Source organism: Gasterosteus aculeatus, chromosome 16 (assembly GCF_964276395.1).
Source record: "Gasterosteus aculeatus chromosome 16, fGasAcu3.hap1.1, whole genome shotgun sequence".
In the NCBI taxonomy this organism is placed as follows: domain Eukaryota; kingdom Metazoa; phylum Chordata; class Actinopteri; order Perciformes; family Gasterosteidae; genus Gasterosteus; species Gasterosteus aculeatus.
The window spans coordinates 16391084-16409798 of NC_135704.1; the positions used below are offsets into that span (position 1 = coordinate 16391084).

The window sequence follows — 18715 nt, forward strand, 5'->3', positions numbered from 1 at the left end:
ATTAAGCTGACGGAAAAACATAATTAGCATGTTGGGACTGGATTTCGCTCCTGCGAGGACTTCATCCCTCGTGTCGTATCCCTATGGATAAAATGGTGGCACCCCGTGGGATCCGGTCCTAAATCTGTCTCCCCTCTCTCTGCAGTCGGCAGACAAGGAGCGAGCCCTGGAGGAGACGAAGAGCTACACCACCCAGTCTCTGGCCAGCGTGGCGTACCTCATCAACACGCTGGCCAACAATGTGCTGCAGATGCTGGACATCCAGGCCTCGCAGCTCCGCCGCATGGAAAGCTCCGTCAACCACATTTCACAGGTCTGCTGGGAGCACAAGAGGACCCTGGGCCCCCAGTTGGCTTCACTATGTATTTATTTTTATTCCCGAAACTGCAGCCCGTAGTCCTCGGTCTAAAAATCAGTTACATTGCCTGCGTCTGCATGGACACAGCGTAGGTCTGTTATTCACAGGAAGAGCGCTCATGTGGTGAAAGCACACACAATATGTAATCATGTATGCATGCAGTCTCGCTGATGTTCTCCGCTCTGTGGACGATGCGCTCTTAACTGCGTCGTGCAGCAGGCCAGAATTCCTCTCAGGAGAATGTTGCACTTACAGAATCCCAAAGCACGCAAAAGCAATAAAGTGACGAAGTAAATTAACAATGATAAGTGGCTCAAGGGCAGAGATATGTATTTATAGTTTCTCACCCTGCATTTTACACACATGAGCGCTTTTGTATGTAAATATGTATGTACTCTGTTGGGGTTATGAACCATAGCTGATTACGTTGATGAATACATCAATGCAGGTGAGCGGTGTCATTATAGCCAGTGAAAGCAACAGTCACTGGTTTAAAACTCAAACAGCAGCTAGTTATGTAAATTAGACTTAAATTAACGGGATTTGCGATCTGAAAATTGTTAGAAGTACAACTTGGATACTTAGAATCATATTTACACACAGACGTAATCGGGTTTGTCAATGTTCCAAGTAAACATGAATCAGGTTGCTCTAAAGGAAACGGTTTACTTGAGTATTTACATTGATACCAACTAGCAAGAGAAAGAAAAAAAAAACGTCTTCTTCAGAGTCTTCTTCATGTTTGTCAGCTGCCCAGACAAATAAAGCCACCCGTGGGTGTGAAGCATCACCAGATGTCTGATCGGGCCTACACAGCACTCTGCACCCACACATCTCACCACACTTTATATCGACCATAAACGGTTCGGTTTTATGCTGTCACATATTTTGTCATTGAGGCACTTAACACTGCATTCATATTCTTAGAAAGACAAACATCATAAATAAGAAGGACGCTGCACTCTGTGCTGGGATTCATTATTTAGAACCAACTGTAAGTAAAGAAGAATCTTTACTCATTAAACATTGAAATGCACATCCGTCCCTATTCGGAGTAGCAAGTGCTTAAAGGATAAAAAAAAAACTTTAGTTTTAGTGGTACAGAGGATCTGTTCTCCTTCTCAAACCTCTGCTTAGTCACTATAATGAGAATACGCTCTGCATGCAGACATAATGAGATGCTTCTCTCTGTTATGTTAGGCCAGGACTGTGATTACACGTCATAATTACTGCTTTCAGTTCAAGGAGACACAGTCACATCTGTTCTGTAGGCGAACGTTTAGCGCCATGGGGCTCCGTCTCATGAAGGCTAAAAGTGACAAGAGCTTATATAATCCATTGGCCATTTTATGTGGTAGAAATCAGCCAACAATGTGAAAGATGAGGAGTAAAGACGAACATATCTGTCTGAAGGATGTGTCTTTAAATGTTTAGTCTTGTACTTTGCCGTGTGTTATAATGTGGGCAACGGCATTTCATTATAAAAACTACCATATGGCTACCATCCAATGAAGATGTATTTGGAGCTGAGAACGCGTCGCCTCTCGGTGAGGACGACCGACTCACTGTCACCTTTCCCATCGAGTATCCTAAATAGAGGTGTGACTCTTTCAGTATCTCACAAATCAATTGCCTTCATATCGTTGGAGTCCAGTTTGCTGTCTGCTGTAAAATGTGCTGTGGCAAAGTAGGGCGTGAAAACACGGAGGTTTTATATTTAGAAGAACATCTTGTCTACTGAACATGTAAATGCACAAAGATAAAGGTAACATTTATTTATAACATTTAAGAAGATAATAACTGTCCTTGAGTGGTAACGTTCTTAAAAATATTTATTCGGAAATCTCAGAAGAGAATAATGTACATTCTTCTATTTTGTTTGCCACCCCTAAGCTTTCCATGAATGTACTTATAATGCAGTGAAAGTGGCATTAACACTGGTTCTGACTTTAGAATTAAAAACAGGTTTTTATACATATTAAGCTGCACAACTCCAAAAATATCTTCAGCGTAGAAGCAGCGTGACGACATGAAGACACACTCCCCCTCTCTCGTTTCTCACAGTGAATACATTTCGAGCTTTGGACTGACGCCAAGTATGAATGTTTGGGCTCCTGAAACTTCAGACTTTGAGACAATATGAAACCGTAGGAAGCAATGTATTTATCATAATGAAGTTGATTCAGCCCATTTTGTAATTGTTTTCGTTTTTTCTAAAGGGAATCAGAGCTGTGTCAACAGAACTGTGGGGCACTTATAAAATCAATCCACACACAGAAAACCTCCAAAAAACATTCATTGGTTGTCATTTATAAATCTGTTTTCAGCTGCAAAGTGTACTATTGACTAATGGGCCGCTTTAAAGATGTAACTGTCCAATAAAATGTCCCAGCTTACCTTCTACCTTCTATCAGTTGTGTTTGTGTCAACAAACAAGCAGAATTATCTAAGAACCATGTATATGTCAAAGTTCTGATATTTATCATTGATATTTCAAACTTAATTCCTGACTCGATCAATACCAGCGGCAGTGAGTCTTCAACTTTAGTACAGAAACAGCATCTCAACATCCATCGGATGGATTACCAGATAATACGCTTTATGAAGACATTCATGTTCTCCAGAGGATAAACCTCACTGAATTGGACTTTTCCTCCACTGCCGCCATGTGGTTGACACCTGTTTTTTTTTTTTACTTTTACAGACCGTTGACATCCACAAAGAGAAGGTGGCGAGGCGGGAGATCGGCATCTTGACCACCAATAAGAACACGACCCGTTCGCATAAAATAGTTGCACCGGCCAATCCAGAGAGGCCGGTGCGCTTCATCAGGAAGGCCATCGACTACAACGTGCTGGACGACATTGGACATGGCGTGAAGGTGGGAATAACAGCGGAAATAAGGATGATGAAAGTAATAATTGTAGATATATGACCTTGAGTGGCGCTAGATAGTTACATGTAGAGTTTAGATGCTTAGAGGCAGGAACTTCACAGGGTGGTTGGTGATATTAAAATATCACAAGAACTGATGGTTTAAGCAGGTGTGGCATTTTTAGTCATTCTGATTTGTTTTAAGTGCCACTTAACATTTGGAGCCGTTTGGTTTTTTTTTCCTCTTCAGTCTTTCTGCCGGTCTGCCTGTGTTTTATCTTTGTCTGTCCTCCTGGTATTTCTACCTCATGTTAATGTTTGAATGATGCGGTTGCACCGACATTAACCTCTAGAACAATTTATCTTCCCTCTTCTTCTCCCTGTTCTCATTGCTTTCATTGCTGCATTAAGTGGTTGTTGAGGTTCAAGGTAAGGATGAAAAAAACACATCTGTTCAATACCAGGACAGAGGATCTCATGTGGATATGAGCGAGGGGAATGTCAGTTATAAACAAAGGGAGAAATTGGTCCAGTTGGTTGCTAGGTGAAAGCGTGTGATACCTAGTAATGATTTTCTGTTTCTAAATCACAAATAAATAACCATCAGACCCTGATTATCTACTACTTCTGTCAGCGTTAATATTCATTTGTGCAATTGATGACCTGGAATTCAGGGCGGCCAATCACAGCACAGCGTGGGCCTTTGGTTTGGAGTGACCGCTAACCGGCTCTGCTCTGTAGACTCTAGTGCAATTATTAGTGCAATTATTTCAGATTTTCTTCATTATCCGTTTAGTTTACGTGGATTTTAATTGTACGGTTGGAAAGAAATATACGTTCTTTTAAATGTCTGTTTCTTCATGAAAACATTAAGCTAATATTGGTGGAATAATTGAGTTCATCGTTTATTGGCGTTAGCAACTTTATTTCAGACAAGCTAGCACTGAATCAAATGTTCAATCTGCTCATTTATCTTAGATTAGTTCTCCGTGGCTCCTTTAGTTGCTGGAACATTTTTGTCGACATTGGGTGTTTGGTGTAATTTGTGTTAGCTGGGTGTCAATATAACTAAATCATTTCACAGTTACAACCCACACACTTAAAAAACAAGTCTGTTGTAGTTGAAAAGACATTGTGATCATGTTGATTCATCATGTATTTTCCTCAGGTCAATGGCCAGCAGAACATGAAACTAGGTTTGAGCCTGTCCCGGTCCAACCCCCCCACCCAGAAACCGCCCAGCCCTCCGAGGGCAGGAAAGGGCATCCTAGGGTATGTACCCAGCCTGTAGACACACTCACACACATGTACACACACTCACACACATGTAGACACACTCATACACATGTACACACACTCACACACATGTACACACACATGTAGACACACACTCACACACATGTACACACACATGTAGACACACTCACACACATGTAGACACACTCACACACATGTACACACACATGTAGACACACACTCACACACATGTACACACACATTTAGACACACTCACACACATTGCTCCTCTCGTCTGACATCTGTTCTTCTTTGTTCATGGTTTTATTTCTAATGATTGAGATTTTCCGTTAATGTTTGTCCCGAATGCGTGAATCTGAATAATGATTCATTTTGTATTAAATGTTAAATGTTTTGTTTTAAATGCAAATGGCAGATTATGTCGACACAAATCCTCTTTCGCAGAATCACAGATGTGTCGCTCTTTGAGCTGACGGCCGAAATAAGTGGTGTGCTGCACTTTGTGTGTGTGTGTGTGTGTGTGTCTGTGTGTCTGTGTGTGTGTTTGTGTGTGTGTGTATTCGTCCCTTGTGGGAGGACAGGGGTTCCTGCGGCGAGTTTATTACAGATTGGACCTGGCAGAGGGGGATGACATCACACTCACACACACACACACACACACACACACACACACACTCTGAAGCGCAGTGCTCAGAGGAAGAGAAGTAACGTCATGCGTTGTGAAAGCTTGTTGTGTTCTCAAAGATCTAGGTCACCCAGCTGTATCTCTTTCTCCTTCTCCCTACTTATCTTTATCTCCATTTTTCTTCCCTTCTCAATCTTTTAACTTCTGTTTAATTCAGTCTCATCCTCTCCCTCTTCTCACCCTGTGGCCCGTCAGCTTAGGTTACAAGGTGGATTTCTTGACATTGCACAACACAGAGTTGACCCAAAATTCAGACCCAAATTCTGTTTGTGGTCCCGTAGGATAAACACGTAAAACCCACAACTGCGTGACATAGTAAAGGGTGGGAGATGCGTTTCGAGTCCCACAGCCTCAGCTAAGCATGAAGGCTGAAAACGGGGGGAAATAACTCGCCCGGCATCAATGTCCAGAGGTAACAAAATCCACCCCTGCCTCTATTTTACATATGTACCACACTTCTTCATCAGTGACTTCTTCTTCTTGTCGTCACCGCGTGATTGGCGGGCAACCAGCAGAGAATTGTTTCGGAGGCCAGCTATTTCTCAAAGTGTGTGAGTGTGATTGTGTGTGCGTGTGCCTTTTGTGTGTGAGGCCAGGTAGCCAGCTGGTCTAGTGCCACCTCAACCCTTCTGTTGTTGTGTTCCTTCCTGTTCTCCGTCCGTTACCCGCTGATCAGTCGGCTGTTCTCTAGAATAATCCCTAATTAGGTGGCAGGAGCGTTGGGTGCTGAAACTGCCACAGTGAGACTCAACGAAACGTATGAATAAAAATGTAATTTAAAGAATACGTAGAGAAGTTGTTGGAGGGTGCTGAGGGGAGTCCCTCAAACACACAGCAGAGCGTTGGCATCTTGAAGAAACCCACGGCCCACGTCCTTCTGTCTCCACACACGCACTCGATAACACGCTAATGCATCATTTTGACACTATAACTGTTCTGGTCTTAGGTAATTCTTGTTTTTCTATTTGCATAGTGTTAAATAATTGAAGACGACTGCATATTTAACAAAATTTTTGTCATAAGCTGAACACACCATATGCCAGACTAAATGCAGATGTTCACTAGTGAAGGTGTAACTGCTCATATTACAGTTCACCAGACTTGTGTTTTTTTGGGGGAGGCCTTCTAATGAAACTTACTCTTCTTTGTCTTCAGTCTGTTTCTTATCCTGTGCTGATGCTCGGGGGTCCTTATTCTCTACAGTTTGTGAGGCTGGAGGATTCATACTTCTCTAAAAATACATCCTGACCTTTTAAACATGACCTTAACTGATATCCCCACTTCTCTGACAGCACGGAGGGATTATCCCAGCCTGTGCCTAACGTAGAGATATCTTTTCACCTCTTAGGGTTAATTAATGGAACATAATTATTCATGTTACCTTGAAAGCTATGAGCTTCTAATGTCATGTTCTAACTGACCGTTAATCCTAGAATATGCTGTCTTTGAGCTGGTGCTACAGCATGTTGGAGCTACGGAGCCTTCTTGTGTTGATAATCAGAATTATTCAGTAAAAAGTAGAAAAGTAGCATAAAATGAATTAACTCAGTACCCTGGTCGCTTATTTACCGCTACATTTCTGACCTCAGCGTCTCAAAACACACCTAATAATTCTGTTATCACTTAGTTTTAATAGTCTGTAACTCAAATTATTATTTTCTTCATCAGGACGGTGGCGTGTGGTTTGATCACATTAGACGCAAATAAACTGTCATCACCTTTTAATGAAATTGTTGCAGAGAAACGTGTGACATCACCTTTTTCTTGCCACCCCACTTTAAAACTAGTGAGAAAACCAAAAGGCGACCGAAGCAGAAGGTGTGTAAAATGGGTTGTCATTGTTATGTTTCCAATTTGAAAATACAAGTTGCTTAAAATCAAATCTCAGCTCACATGTTGGTTTAACATGACATTACATTTTTTTTTTTCGTTTCCAGGTTCTCGAAAATGTTACACATCCGTGGTGCTGGAGTGGTGCTTGACCATGTCATCGTAAACCTCTCCCCCATTGACCCCCCCCCTCCCTCCCTTTCACCCCTCACATGCACAGGAAGAACTCCCCCTATAGGACACTGGAGCCGGTGCGCCCCCCAGTGGTGCCCAACGATTATGTCTCCAGTCCCACCAGAAACAATGTGGCCGTGGGACAGGCTCCGAGTCCGGCCCGCACTGCTACCCTGCACCATCGACCCCGAACATACAGGTAGCCGGGGCGCCGCGTGCAAACACGGCGGCCAGAACGGGTCCTCTGGCCTTTCCCTTCTGCTCTAATGCTTTCTCTATTTCCCGCTCTGATGTTGTTTTAATTGAATTTAGGAAAAGGCCGATGCCTTTTCCTAAATCAACTACAAAGAGGCCGTGTTTCCTCTGTGGTTATATTCAGCAGTGAGGCGTCATTGTGCTGCAGTGAACCCTGAATGTTTAGTTAAAATGTACAAATGCGTTGCCGTCTCCTGCGGTGACGGTCATCACTGCTGAGTGAACAATCACCGCAGCTCCAACTAACCGATTTCCTTCTTATTCATGGTTTCATTTTCAGTTCCTATTGTTTTATTTTCTCTCTTCTGCAGTTTATGTAACTGTGTGGGCTTGTTGGTGCTGTGGGTGGGAATAGACGTTATCGAATCTTTTCCATCTTATCTTCATCTTTTGTGTGTCCTGATCTGGAGCCTGTGTTTTTTATTGGTGTCTCATTGCTCCTTTGCTGACATCAACGCGACTCGCCGCTGCCTTTCTTCCAGCCATCGCTCTGCTTTCGTCCTCATTTATTCTCTACAGGCTACTGACGTCTTCTTTGCCTTTTTGTTTTTTGATTTTCTGCTTCTAACATCCTCTTTTCTCCTTTCTTATTCTTCCTTATTTGCTTGTGTGTCTTTAAACCCTTTTTAAAATGTGACTCAATAGAAATGAAAAGCCCCCCCCCCCCCCTTTCCGGTGTCCCTTATGGGCCTTTTTTCAAATATATATGATATTCAACAGTGAGAGACAAATATTGTTCTAATCCTGTTTGTGCCATGAATTGCACATACAGTACAATGTTTGTCAATTTAGGAGATTACTCTGCAAAACAGACACTCCCACACACACTTCCACATGTAATTTAGCCATTTCCTCTCTGGAAGACGGGGTCCGTCCTCACCTGCTCTACACGTATTGTGTGTTTGTGTGCGTGAGCAGTGGTAGCAGTGGGGGCAGCCATCCCAGCAGCAGCAGTCGGAGCAGCAGCAGGGAGAACAGTGGCAGCGGCAGCGTGGGAATTCCCATCGCCGTGCCGACGCCGTCCCCGCCCTCCACATTCCCAGGTATCACACACACTGAATTGGTTTTGTTGCATGTCGGGAGTTTGGTTGCATGTTTTTTTCTGATTTGACACCGGGGCACCTGTTTTCATGAGGTCAAGTAAGATCTTCCTAAATACATATTTGTTTCCCTTCTTTACTTTCTGTTTTCACTCCTCCATATGAGTATAAATCTAATAAATGCGCGTATAGAAATTTCCCAGCAGGGTATTATTATTGAACTTCATGACCGGCTTATGTTTTGGACCTGGTGTTTGTAAATTTAGTTTAACCGCTACTTGAGATGATTCTCACCCCTGCCTGCTTGTCTCCTTCCTTCGTTTCCTTTCCTTCCTCCGTTCTTCTTTGAAGTTTCTCCAACTGCTGGACCCGCTAGCTCTTCCTCCACTGCTCCTAACTCCTCTCCCTCCGCGTCCCCTACTCCTTCCTCCTTCTCCTCTTCTTCCTCCACCACAACCTTAACGCAACCCAACGCACCCTTATTACCAAACTCATCTACGCAACACACCGACTCCCCTCCTCAACCGAACCCACAATGCAATGCACCCGCCGACACGTCTCCGGCCTCTGACCCCGCCCCCAGCACCTCTGATGTCCAATCAGTTGTTTTTCCTGGAGAGCTGTCCCCTCTCCTTCCTCCTGCCCCTCCTCCTCCACTCTCCTCCTCTTCCTCTGCCTCATCACCCACCGAAGGTGAGTTTCTCCAACGCCACCTCCACCTCCAGCGCCTGCTTGCTCCCAGCCTCCGATCTCCATTTTTCCTATGAAGAGACTCTTCGTGTTGAGCTTTCATTACAAGTTGTGATGAGTGTGTATTTGCATGTGTGGGTCAGATGTCTGGGGCAGAACTTTTTTTTTTCTTGTCATATCTTTTGTTTTGACCCAATCCATTATAGATCACGGCGTACATTTCATATCCTCTGCTGCTCATCTTATTTTCAGGTTTTAACTCCAGGCTGTTCATCTTTGCCATCCTGCATTGTGTGTGTGGATTTACTATTAAATACAGGTTGCCTCAATACTGTGGCAGTAAAACAGGTTAAATCATAATTTTTATATTTGGTTGGATCCAGAGTACTTAAACTTTTTGATTTCCAAATTTTGTTTACATGGTAATATACTTTTTTTAAGATTAATAATTTCAAGGTTGAAAGTTATTTAAAGTGATAACAGAGTTAGAGCAGTTATCAGAATTGTTGAGAGTTCAAAAAGCAAAGTGAAGTCCTCCAGTGAGCTCTGAGCTCTGTCTAACCTCGTCCTCGTGCTCCTGCAGGTCCCACCGTCCCTCAGTTCTTCAGCATGAACCGGCCTCAGCCCCGACTGCAGGCTCAGCAGGTGGGGGGGTCCCTGCCATACCGCCGCCCCCCCTCTGTGACCGGTCAGCCCATAGTAACGGAGAACCAGGTCAACGGCAATCCCTACTACAACCAAAGCCCAGGTATGTCCTGCGACACACGCCGGTCTGATGAAACACAATTCATTGAAAATATATCTCCATGTAGCCGGATTATTTGTGTATTTTAAATCTTTGGTCTGTGTGCGTTGGCAGCCTCCCCCCCGCCCCCCTCCCTTCTCCAGTTCAGTCCTCAGCTTCCGCTGATGGGTTTCGTTGCTCGAGTTCAGGAGTCCAGTGAGTAGTCAAGTTTCTTCAATCGGGCATCACAGAGACGTGTGCTTGTGTTTCTCTTCTTGTGAATCCGGCTGTTATTTACATCTGTGCGTCACATTGGTTTTTACATCTTTTCAGGTGGCCTTTGTGCTTTATTTCAGGATATGTAATCTGTTCTTCCCCTTCAGTCTCCGACGTCTGCCCTCACCCAGCGGCCGAGAGCAAATCTGGGGCCGAGGAGCCCCTCCTTTCTCCTCAGCCACTGGAGGACGGACAGCAAGAGGAGGACTCTGCAGTGGTGGAGTACTGCGACCCGTACGCCGAGGAAGACCCACCGTGGGCCCCCAGGAGCTACGATGAGAAAGGTGCACTGCGCAGCAGCTTGTATGCCCGTGAGAATGTGTGGCAGTCTACGCTGTATGGGTGGTGCATTGTGGGACGGGGATGGTGTGGGGGAAATGTATTATATTGTACTTAAGCAATGCAAGTTATATCAATTAAGTCTGAACATATGCACAGTGGGCCATCCAAACTCACCAAATGTTAGATGCAATTATTAGAAAGGTATTTTATTTTTACTGCTGTAGTACCTTCCTGTTCTGCCTCCACCCCTCCATCATGGAGACTATAACAAAGCTGGGATCTCCAGCAGTACAAAATACTGTAACTATATACTGTGTTTTTGCATCATTGCTATTTTACAGCTGAATCAATAGCATCACTCAAATAAATCCCAGGCACTCCACTTTCCTTTAAGCCATTCAATAGAACCAAAGAGAGCCCAGGGGTGTAAGAACCAATCGTTTTGTGTGATCTTTAATACATTACAATTTACAATTGCCATTTTCCAGGTTTACTGGTGCCCCCTCGCACAATATTTTATATAGTATATCTCTATCACTATTGAATAAAGGCAAAGTATCAACATAACACATCCATTATGATTAATAACGTCAGTGTTTTCCTCGCCTTCTAGTGGTGGCCATCTACGACTACGCAGCCGACAAGGAGGACGAGTTGTCGTTCCAGGAAGGAGCGATCATCTACGTCATCAAGAAGAACGAGGACGGCTGGTACGAAGGCGTGATGAACTCCACCACGGGCCTCTTCCCCGGAAACTATGTGGAGTCCATCATGCACTACGCCGACTGAGGACCCACAGCAGCGTCGTTGTGTCCTCGTCTGTTCAGTCTGTTGGCCTCCGCGTTGCCTCGCTCCAGTTCAGCTTCCCGGTTCGGAACGAGAAGGGAAAAGCTTTTATTTTATTGTGACTTATTCAGATGAGAATAATCAGAATCTGTGAGTGAGTATGAGTACACACGCATACAGTTCACAGTTCACAGTGTGAACTGTATGAGAAACAGTTCCCACTGTTTTGTTCTGATTTTCCGAGCAGCATCTGTCTGGTTTTTCCCAATTGGCCGGACATTTAGGGCTTTCTTAATGCTGGTTCGATTTGTGTACTAATAAAGTATTAATAAGGTTGCTTGTTGGAGAACTGAGGGGCATTTCAGGCATGTTAATGTTGTTATTTGCCGTGAGTTTCACTCCAGATGTGTTTGATGTGAAGGATCTATTGTTGCTTTTCCTATTCAGACGGTCAGAAAAGTTTTCCTTTTGATCAACAATAATAAAAAGTTAGTTTTTTTTAAATCACAAAATCATTATTTAATCCTTAATCACAAGAGGCATAGCCTGACTGCAAATCTAAAATTACCAAAATATAGCACGTCTGGTTACATGAAGGTAACATGTAGCAATGATTATAAAGCGATTTAACAAATCAAGTGTTCAAAGGCGCTTTTAGAGTAAGACATTACAGTCTTCTCACTGTTTATTTATTCCACTGATGGAAGAAGCTCTGTAAACATTAGTTTACACAGAGAATTCAGAATTTCTGTCTCCTCAACACCTCAACATCACCTTTTTTCAATCATGGAATGATCATTTTTAGTTTACAGGAAAACAAATCATTTAATATTCAGCCAATATTTTTTTGTGATCAACAAAATGTGTTGATACTTTTGTTTGCGTGACTTCTCTGGGCTTCCGTAGTTTTGCCCTCCGCTACCCTCATTCTACTTTTAGCACTAACAGTGTTTTTAAGTTTCGCCCTAACAACTCTCCATCCTCCTTCCGCTTTTTAAAGTAAGCGATCTTCTCCCTTTTTACCATCATCATCATCCTCATTCACGTCGACCTGAACTGCTTCAGTCTTAATAGTTTAGAAGATCATTTAGACGCTGCTGTTGCAACGGACCGCTTCACCCACGTACCGCCACGTATTTTATTTATACTCCGCTTCCCTTTGAGCTTTGCCTTAACAATTTACTTTTTCAAGAGCCTTACCTCCGTTCTTATCTGTCAATGAATGATTAAACTTAACCTGTTATTGCTTGTATTCATATTGATCAACATGGAGAGGAGGAGGTTCGCTCCACAGAACAAATTGAATTTTGACTTATTTGAAGTGTGACTTCTGAGCTTTTTTCCCTCCTGGACCTGAACGACGCGCCTGCCGGAGATTCTGGACCTGAAGTTCACGGCGTGGTTGCCTGCATGCCTGATATATAACGGACATTTCTAATCACAATGACTTCATATTTGGATTACTTTTCACCAACTTGCTTTATTGTTTGATCAGCTGGAGGTTGTGACGTTTTTGTTCAGTAGTGTTTAAAAAGAGCTATTAAGTGTGTTTGGACTCCAGACTGACTCTCGAACAGAAGGTGGATGTTGTCGTGCCATAGGAGTGCGTGTGTGTGTGTGTGTGTGTGTGTGTGTGAGAGACAGAACCAAACCTTCCCTTGTGGACCGAAGTGACTATGGACCTGAAACCGTGTCTTCTTCTTGTTCGGTGTTATTATAAGAGGCACAACAAGCAGAGAAGGCCAATCTCTGAGAGCAAAGCAGATATTTTCAGCTACGTCTTATTTTCCTGAAGATGGAGTCTGTGTGCTCAGTATGAAAATGTTCACTACATGTTTCCTGTTTCTGGTGAACTGACCGGCGGCATACAGCAGGAACACTAAGCAGCCATGAGTGCTTCACATTGAATTATTTAGCTTTTTAGTGGTGTAAATAAGCTTCCTGGTTCTTCTATTTGTGTACATTTCAGCGTTGTTATCACACTGTAGACGTTAATGACACATTTCCTGCCAGACAGAAGTTTGTTGTTTTTCCATTCCGATTGATCCGAGTCAGGTAACATTCCGACATTCGTTCATAAGGTTTGGATCAGACTCATGACACTATACAACTGAACGTATTGGCATATTCTGATTTGTTGCATTTGGATAAGTTTGTGGATATATCCATTTAATATAGAACTTTTATTAATTGTTTTATCAGCAAAGAGCAGTTTATTAAGTGTTGAAGTTGTAATTAAACACTACATGTGAGACCTTTCTTGTATCTTTTTTGATTTGAACTGATCGATTCCCCTTTAAAATCATTTCTTGAATCCCAATCTATTCAGCAGAAATAAATCCCCCATGTGAAAGTAAATTTAAGATCTCATTGATGAGCTGTGAGAAACGTTCTGCTTTCTAAACTGAATCTACTGAAAGCACATCACTTGCTTGCACAAGGGGGAAAAGTACATTTTTAACAGCATGCCTGAGTTACTGTTTTATTTCATCTTACACACAGATGCACTGTCAAAGCCTCTGTAAGTTAAGTTTTAAAAACGGAACCTGTAGATCAGTAGAATAGTGTCGCTGGAATATTTATTTTTTTGATCTACTTATTTTTCCAACATTTTGATTTTTTTTCCAAAACATGTTTTACCTTTCCCATGACATTTTTTGACCTATAAATGAACTTAACTTCCTGCCGATGATTATTACAATAGTGCCAGAAAAAGACTGAAAACGGCCGGTAGGAGCTATTTTAAGGGGTGACAACTTTTACTGTTGCCACAGCGCAAACCCCGGAAGTATATCGCAAGGGCTTATGGGTAAAGAGTGTTGTTTGCTAGTCAAGCTAATGTCACTTTCTGGTCAGTTTTATATTTAAAAGTGTTAGTTTAGAGGTTACCGTCTCGTATACATTACAATAAATCAGGCTTTAATGTAATGTATCACCGTGAAGTTTTAACGAGATGTTGTCTTTTGGGGACAACAGTCCAAAACAGTATTTGTGCGGGAAGTCGAATCCTGGAACGCGGAACTACGCTACCCACAACCCAATGCTCCTGCGGGGTCAAATCTGAATTTAAACGGCTAAGCAGCAGCGCTGTGTTTAACAGTTCTCTTAACACTTCAACGGAACAGAATAATTCGGCTCGATTTTTGCTCCCAAGTATCGTGTCGACGGTTATGTAGCCACCGAACCGATCAGTGTGGACTTTCTCGCGCCGACTCTTCCGTTTGTACCATGACTTTGCCGGTTTTTACCAGTTAGCGCTGCTAGGCTAAGCTAACTCGTTGCTAACGTGCGATGACTTTCAGTGCGTTTTTGTTTTCTGCCGCAAACATGAAGTGACGTCCCGTAGGCGATGACAGATCAACCGCATTAACTGTTAACGCAGATTCACACAAAACCGATCCCCGAAGAGCTGAGCTTGCGTCGCCGAGGCCGGGGAGACCATGACCCTCGCCCCGAAGGAGCTGTCCAACCTCCTGAGCATCATTTCGGAGGAGGCATGCACCAACACCTTCGAGAGCCTCTCCACCCACTTCCACCATTACTTCGGCAAGGCGGAGCACTTCCGGGTGGGTTCGGTGCTGGTCATGCTCCTCCAGCAGCCGGACCTGCTGCCCAGCTCCCCGCAGCGGCTCACCGCCCTCTACCTGCTGTGGGAGATGTACCGCACCGAGCCGCTGGCCGCCAACCCGTTCGCCGCCGTGTTCGCACACCTCCTGAACCCGTCGCCCCCCGGGGAGGAGCAGGAGAAGGTGCTCTCCGGTAGGTCACTCACCTGCGCCTGCAATTGACGCAGTTAGCTCCGGTGCCGATCGCGTTCAAGAGTGCGGGATATGCGTTTCGCTGGCGGCAGATAACTCGCGAGGCTTCACGCACCGAAACGTCTCCAAGTGTATTCACTTATCTACTCTACTTCCGGACAGTATTTACCGAATCCAATGTTGTACTTTTTACTCCACTGGGCATCTTGATAACTTCAATCACGTTGTAGGTATAGATCAGATCTGTGTACAATGAACAAAATAAAATAGAAACTTTCTGTATCCCAGTTGAGAAATTAACAAACTACCAAATATAAGATCATTCAAATATAGTACATATATTATTTTGAAATCAATGTTCATGTTTTGAAACTGAAACAATTAGCTGAATTTGTATTGATATCCTATATACTGATACCTGACAAATTATTATATTATTATCCATCTCAGAAAGTTTTTCCCCCAATAATGCAAAACAATGTGAGAATTTACGGCCTTTTACAGTTGAACGTTATTGCAAACTGAATTTGTTTTTGTTTAGTATTCAAAGACTTTTACACGTGCGTCTATTCTGTGTCACGTGACCTCTGCAGGCTTCCTGCCCCCCATCACCCAGCCGGAGAAGTTCTTTCTGTCCCAGCTGATGTTGGCCCCGCCCAGGGACCTCTTCAAAAAGACGCCCAGACAGGTGTCCTGCATGGACGTGGGCAACATGCCCCAGTCCATAGACATCAGTGGTCTGCAGCTAGCGTTAGCAGGTCGGTGCACAGATACACAACCATTCATCTCCCGAAGAGACCAACACCGCTCGCGTTTTGAGGCTGGAACTGTTAGTGTTTTCAAAGATATGCAGTTGTTTTAGTCACGACATTCCATACACACACACAGAGGACGACGTGAATCTCTATACAGTTCCAATTTCTTTATTTTGGATAATCAAGGAGTTTCAAGCTTCTTTTCAGTCTAATATGAATTAATTGAGAAAAATTGCGCATTTCTCAAATCTGTGGAGCAAACATCATCAGCCTGCTCCTTGTTTACTTCATTTTCCACGCCATGTTTGTTTTGTTGTGCAGAGCGTCAATCCGAGCTGCCCACTCAAAGTAAAGCCAGCTTCCCCAGCATCCTGAATGACCCCGATCCAGATTCATCCAACTCGGGATTCGACAGCTCCGTGGCCAATCAGATCATCGAGTCTCTGGTCACAGGGCCCCGCCCTCCGCTGGAGAGTACGTGCTTTTGATGCTGATATTGTTGCAAAGTTTAAGAATTGGTCGTTGTATAGAAAACCGAACGAAGGTACAGGGTGTGTTCTCAGATGAGCTTCCCTTTACTGTGTTGGTGTTTGATGATTATAATTCATTGCTGTTCACATCCTGACTCATGGTGCTGACTCTATTTATATGAAGACGCCTTCCAATTTAGTGTAAATGTTCCCATGGTTACCAAATGGCAGGTAGATGTAACTAAAATGACAGTGCCTTAAAATGTGCACCCAAACAACCCAACAACCTCTCTCCGTCCACAGGTCACTTTCGCCCCGAGTTCATCCGGCCGCCACCCCCTCTGCACGTGTGCGAGGACGAGCTGGCGTGGCTGAACCCCACCGAGCCGGATCACAGCATCCAATGGGATCGCTCCATGTGTGTGAAGAACAGCACCGGCGTGGAGATCAAACGCATCATGTCAAAGGCCTTCAAGAGCCCGCTGTCCGCCCAGCAGCAGTCACAGGTGAGCGGTTGAAGCCGGCTGGTTTCTACTAAAAAAAAAAAAAAAATTATAGTTAGCTTACTCTTTTCCCAAAGTGGCACGTCACTTGTGTTTGTTTATATCAAACAGCGAGGAGGAGAGGGCGTTTACTGTGAACGATTACTTGCAGCAGCAGGACGCTGTATGTGGGATTGAATCAAATTCTATTCATTACTGTTGACAAAAGTTAAGGAACCTCTGTCACCCAGAGCAGCTGTTTTGAGTTCTACAACAAAGGCGAAGAATAATGGGTCTAATTTGATTCATTCAATATTGTTTTTCTTTCCCTCTCCAGCTGCTGGCCGAGTTGGAGAAGGACCCAAAGTTGGTTTATCACATCGGCCTGTCCCCGGCGAAGCTCCCTGACCTGGTGGAGAACAACCCACTGGTGGCCATTGAGATGCTGCTGAAGCTGATGCAGAGCAGCCAGATCACCGAGTATTTCTCAGTGCTGGTTAACATGGACATGTCGCTGCACTCCATGGAGGTCGTCAACAGGTGAGCGCTAATCTGACAAAGTGAGAATAATGCACAAAACCGTAAAAGTCCTGCGTTCAAAGCGTGTGCGCGTGCACGCGTGTGTGTGTGTGTGTGTGTAATATCTGCATTGTTGTGTAAAAGTAAAATCCGTCATAGTGCAGTAAAATATCCTGTGTTGTTCCTGATCCTAACTGAGATCATCATAGCATCGCTTCTATCAGCTTTCTGACATTGCACTTTTAAGCTTATCCGAGAGGATGTTTACTTGGTTCAACACATTAGGAAAGACTTTGTCCTTCAGTTACATTAAAAATCAACACACCCGGAGACACGTGTGAATCAGGATGAAAAACCTGTTTGTGCTGCAGCCGTTGTTACTAATTGGAAATGAAAACAAACTTGATGGACAAATTGAAGTTTCTTTTTGAAGGGGACATTTCTTCTTTAAATGATTTCATTCTGTTCTTAACTCACTGCTTGAACTTCCTCAGGTTGACTACAGCCGTGGACTTGCCCTCAGAGTTCATCCACCTCTACATCTCCAACTGCATCTCCACTTGTGAGCAAATCAAAGACAAGTACATGCAGGTAAAGTACCACCCTTTACTCATAATAAGGTTGAAATGCTTTGTTTTATCAGGTCTTCCGTTCATTGTGCAATATTCCTAATAATTTCATCCAAGAGACAAAACGGTCCACGCTGAATACTCTGTCCTCCGCAGTGCTGAACTAAATGAATGTTCCTTTGTAGGTTGGAGGTCTATTTGGCGCTGCTGTTTAAATGTTTAGTTTAGCTTCATAAAGTGATACGTTGTCTTCCAGAACCGCCTGGTCCGTTTAGTGTGCGTCTTCCTCCAGTCGCTGATCCGAAACAAAATCATCAACGTTCAGGACCTCTTCATTGAGGTTCAGGCCTTCTGCATCGAGTTCAGCCGCATCCGAGAAGCCGCCGGCCTGTTCCGCCTCCTGAAGACCCTGGACACCGGAGAGAACCCGGCCGAGCCCAAAGCCGCCAAATAACGACCCCCCAAGAGACACTGCACGGACGGTACAGGTGGCCCGAGTGACTGAAATAAGGCCACGTTTATCTCGAATATCAAAGGGATGACCTTCATTTCAGCCTTCTTCGTGTCTTTGTGCGTCCCAGGAGCAGAAACTAAAGCAGCCGGCTCGAGTTAATATTGTAAATATGTAGTGACGTTTAAAATCGCCATTTTCCCCTTTTCCAGAAGTAGAAGGAAAAAAAAGGATGAACTCAGTTCAACATTTCATTTTTTTTACCAGGGCTCTTTCCTTTGGAAATCTTGCGATGTTTTCTCAAATTAAACTGTGTTTAATTCAGTCTTGTGTTTTGGTTCTTTCATTGATGTCACATGGGAGACATGCAGGCAAGATGACATCACTTTGCTTTCAGCGCTACTTAAATATTCTGTTAGCACGTGTGGTCCGTTGCACCTGTAACCAAACCCACCAATGATGTCACAGGTGCTGGAGCAC

At 43.8% G+C, this 18715-nt stretch overlaps 2 protein-coding genes across 9 annotated transcripts in view; both read left to right on the plus strand.

The window, feature by feature from the left end:
- The window catches only part of LOC120833949 (abl interactor 2), an 18059-nt gene extending 4574 nt beyond the window's left edge, over positions 1 to 13485 (plus strand). The window contains exons 2-12 of one of the 8 annotated variants that reach the window (XM_040201615.2): positions 146 to 313; positions 3063 to 3239; positions 3644 to 3661; positions 4401 to 4504; positions 7225 to 7377; positions 8352 to 8476; positions 8825 to 9166; positions 9747 to 9911; positions 10023 to 10103; positions 10271 to 10447; positions 11059 to 13485. In XM_040201615.2, coding sequence (XP_040057549.2) covers positions 146 to 313; positions 3063 to 3239; positions 3644 to 3661; positions 4401 to 4504; positions 7225 to 7377; positions 8352 to 8476; positions 8825 to 9166; positions 9747 to 9911; positions 10023 to 10103; positions 10271 to 10447; positions 11059 to 11234 — 1686 coding nt within the window. In that variant the 3' untranslated portion in view covers positions 11235 to 13485. The remainder of the gene's footprint in view (positions 1 to 145; positions 314 to 3062; positions 3240 to 3643; positions 3662 to 4400; positions 4505 to 7224; positions 7378 to 8351; positions 8477 to 8824; positions 9167 to 9746; positions 9912 to 10022; positions 10104 to 10270; positions 10448 to 11058) is intronic. The other 7 variants (XM_040201618.2, XM_040201617.2, XM_040201616.2 and 4 more) reach the window with 7 other exon arrangements.
- Positions 13486 to 14010: 525 nt separating this feature from the next.
- Positions 14011 to 18559, plus strand: cnot11 (CCR4-NOT transcription complex, subunit 11). Its single transcript, XM_040202043.2, has 7 exons — positions 14011 to 14990; positions 15583 to 15747; positions 16066 to 16218; positions 16518 to 16720; positions 17034 to 17236; positions 17710 to 17806; positions 18041 to 18559. The coding sequence occupies exons 1-7, from the start codon at positions 14672 to 14674 to the stop codon at positions 18236 to 18238; spliced, it is 1338 nt and encodes a 445-aa protein (XP_040057977.1). The 5' UTR covers positions 14011 to 14671; the 3' UTR covers positions 18239 to 18559.
- The last annotated feature ends 156 nt before the right edge of the window (positions 18560 to 18715 follow it).

Bases quoted from the DNA above. Each gene is read 5' to 3' on its own strand.
- cnot11 (XM_040202043.2), top strand. From the start codon at position 14,672: ATGACCCTCGCCCCGAAGGAGCTGTCCAACCTCCTGAGCATCATTTCG. The intron at 14,991-15,582 runs GTAGGTCACTCA...TGACCTCTGCAG, and splicing joins GCAGGAGAAGGTGCTCTCCG to GCTTCCTGCCCCCCATCACC. The intron at 16,721-17,033 runs GTGAGCGGTTGA...TTCCCTCTCCAG, and splicing joins CCGCCCAGCAGCAGTCACAG to CTGCTGGCCGAGTTGGAGAA.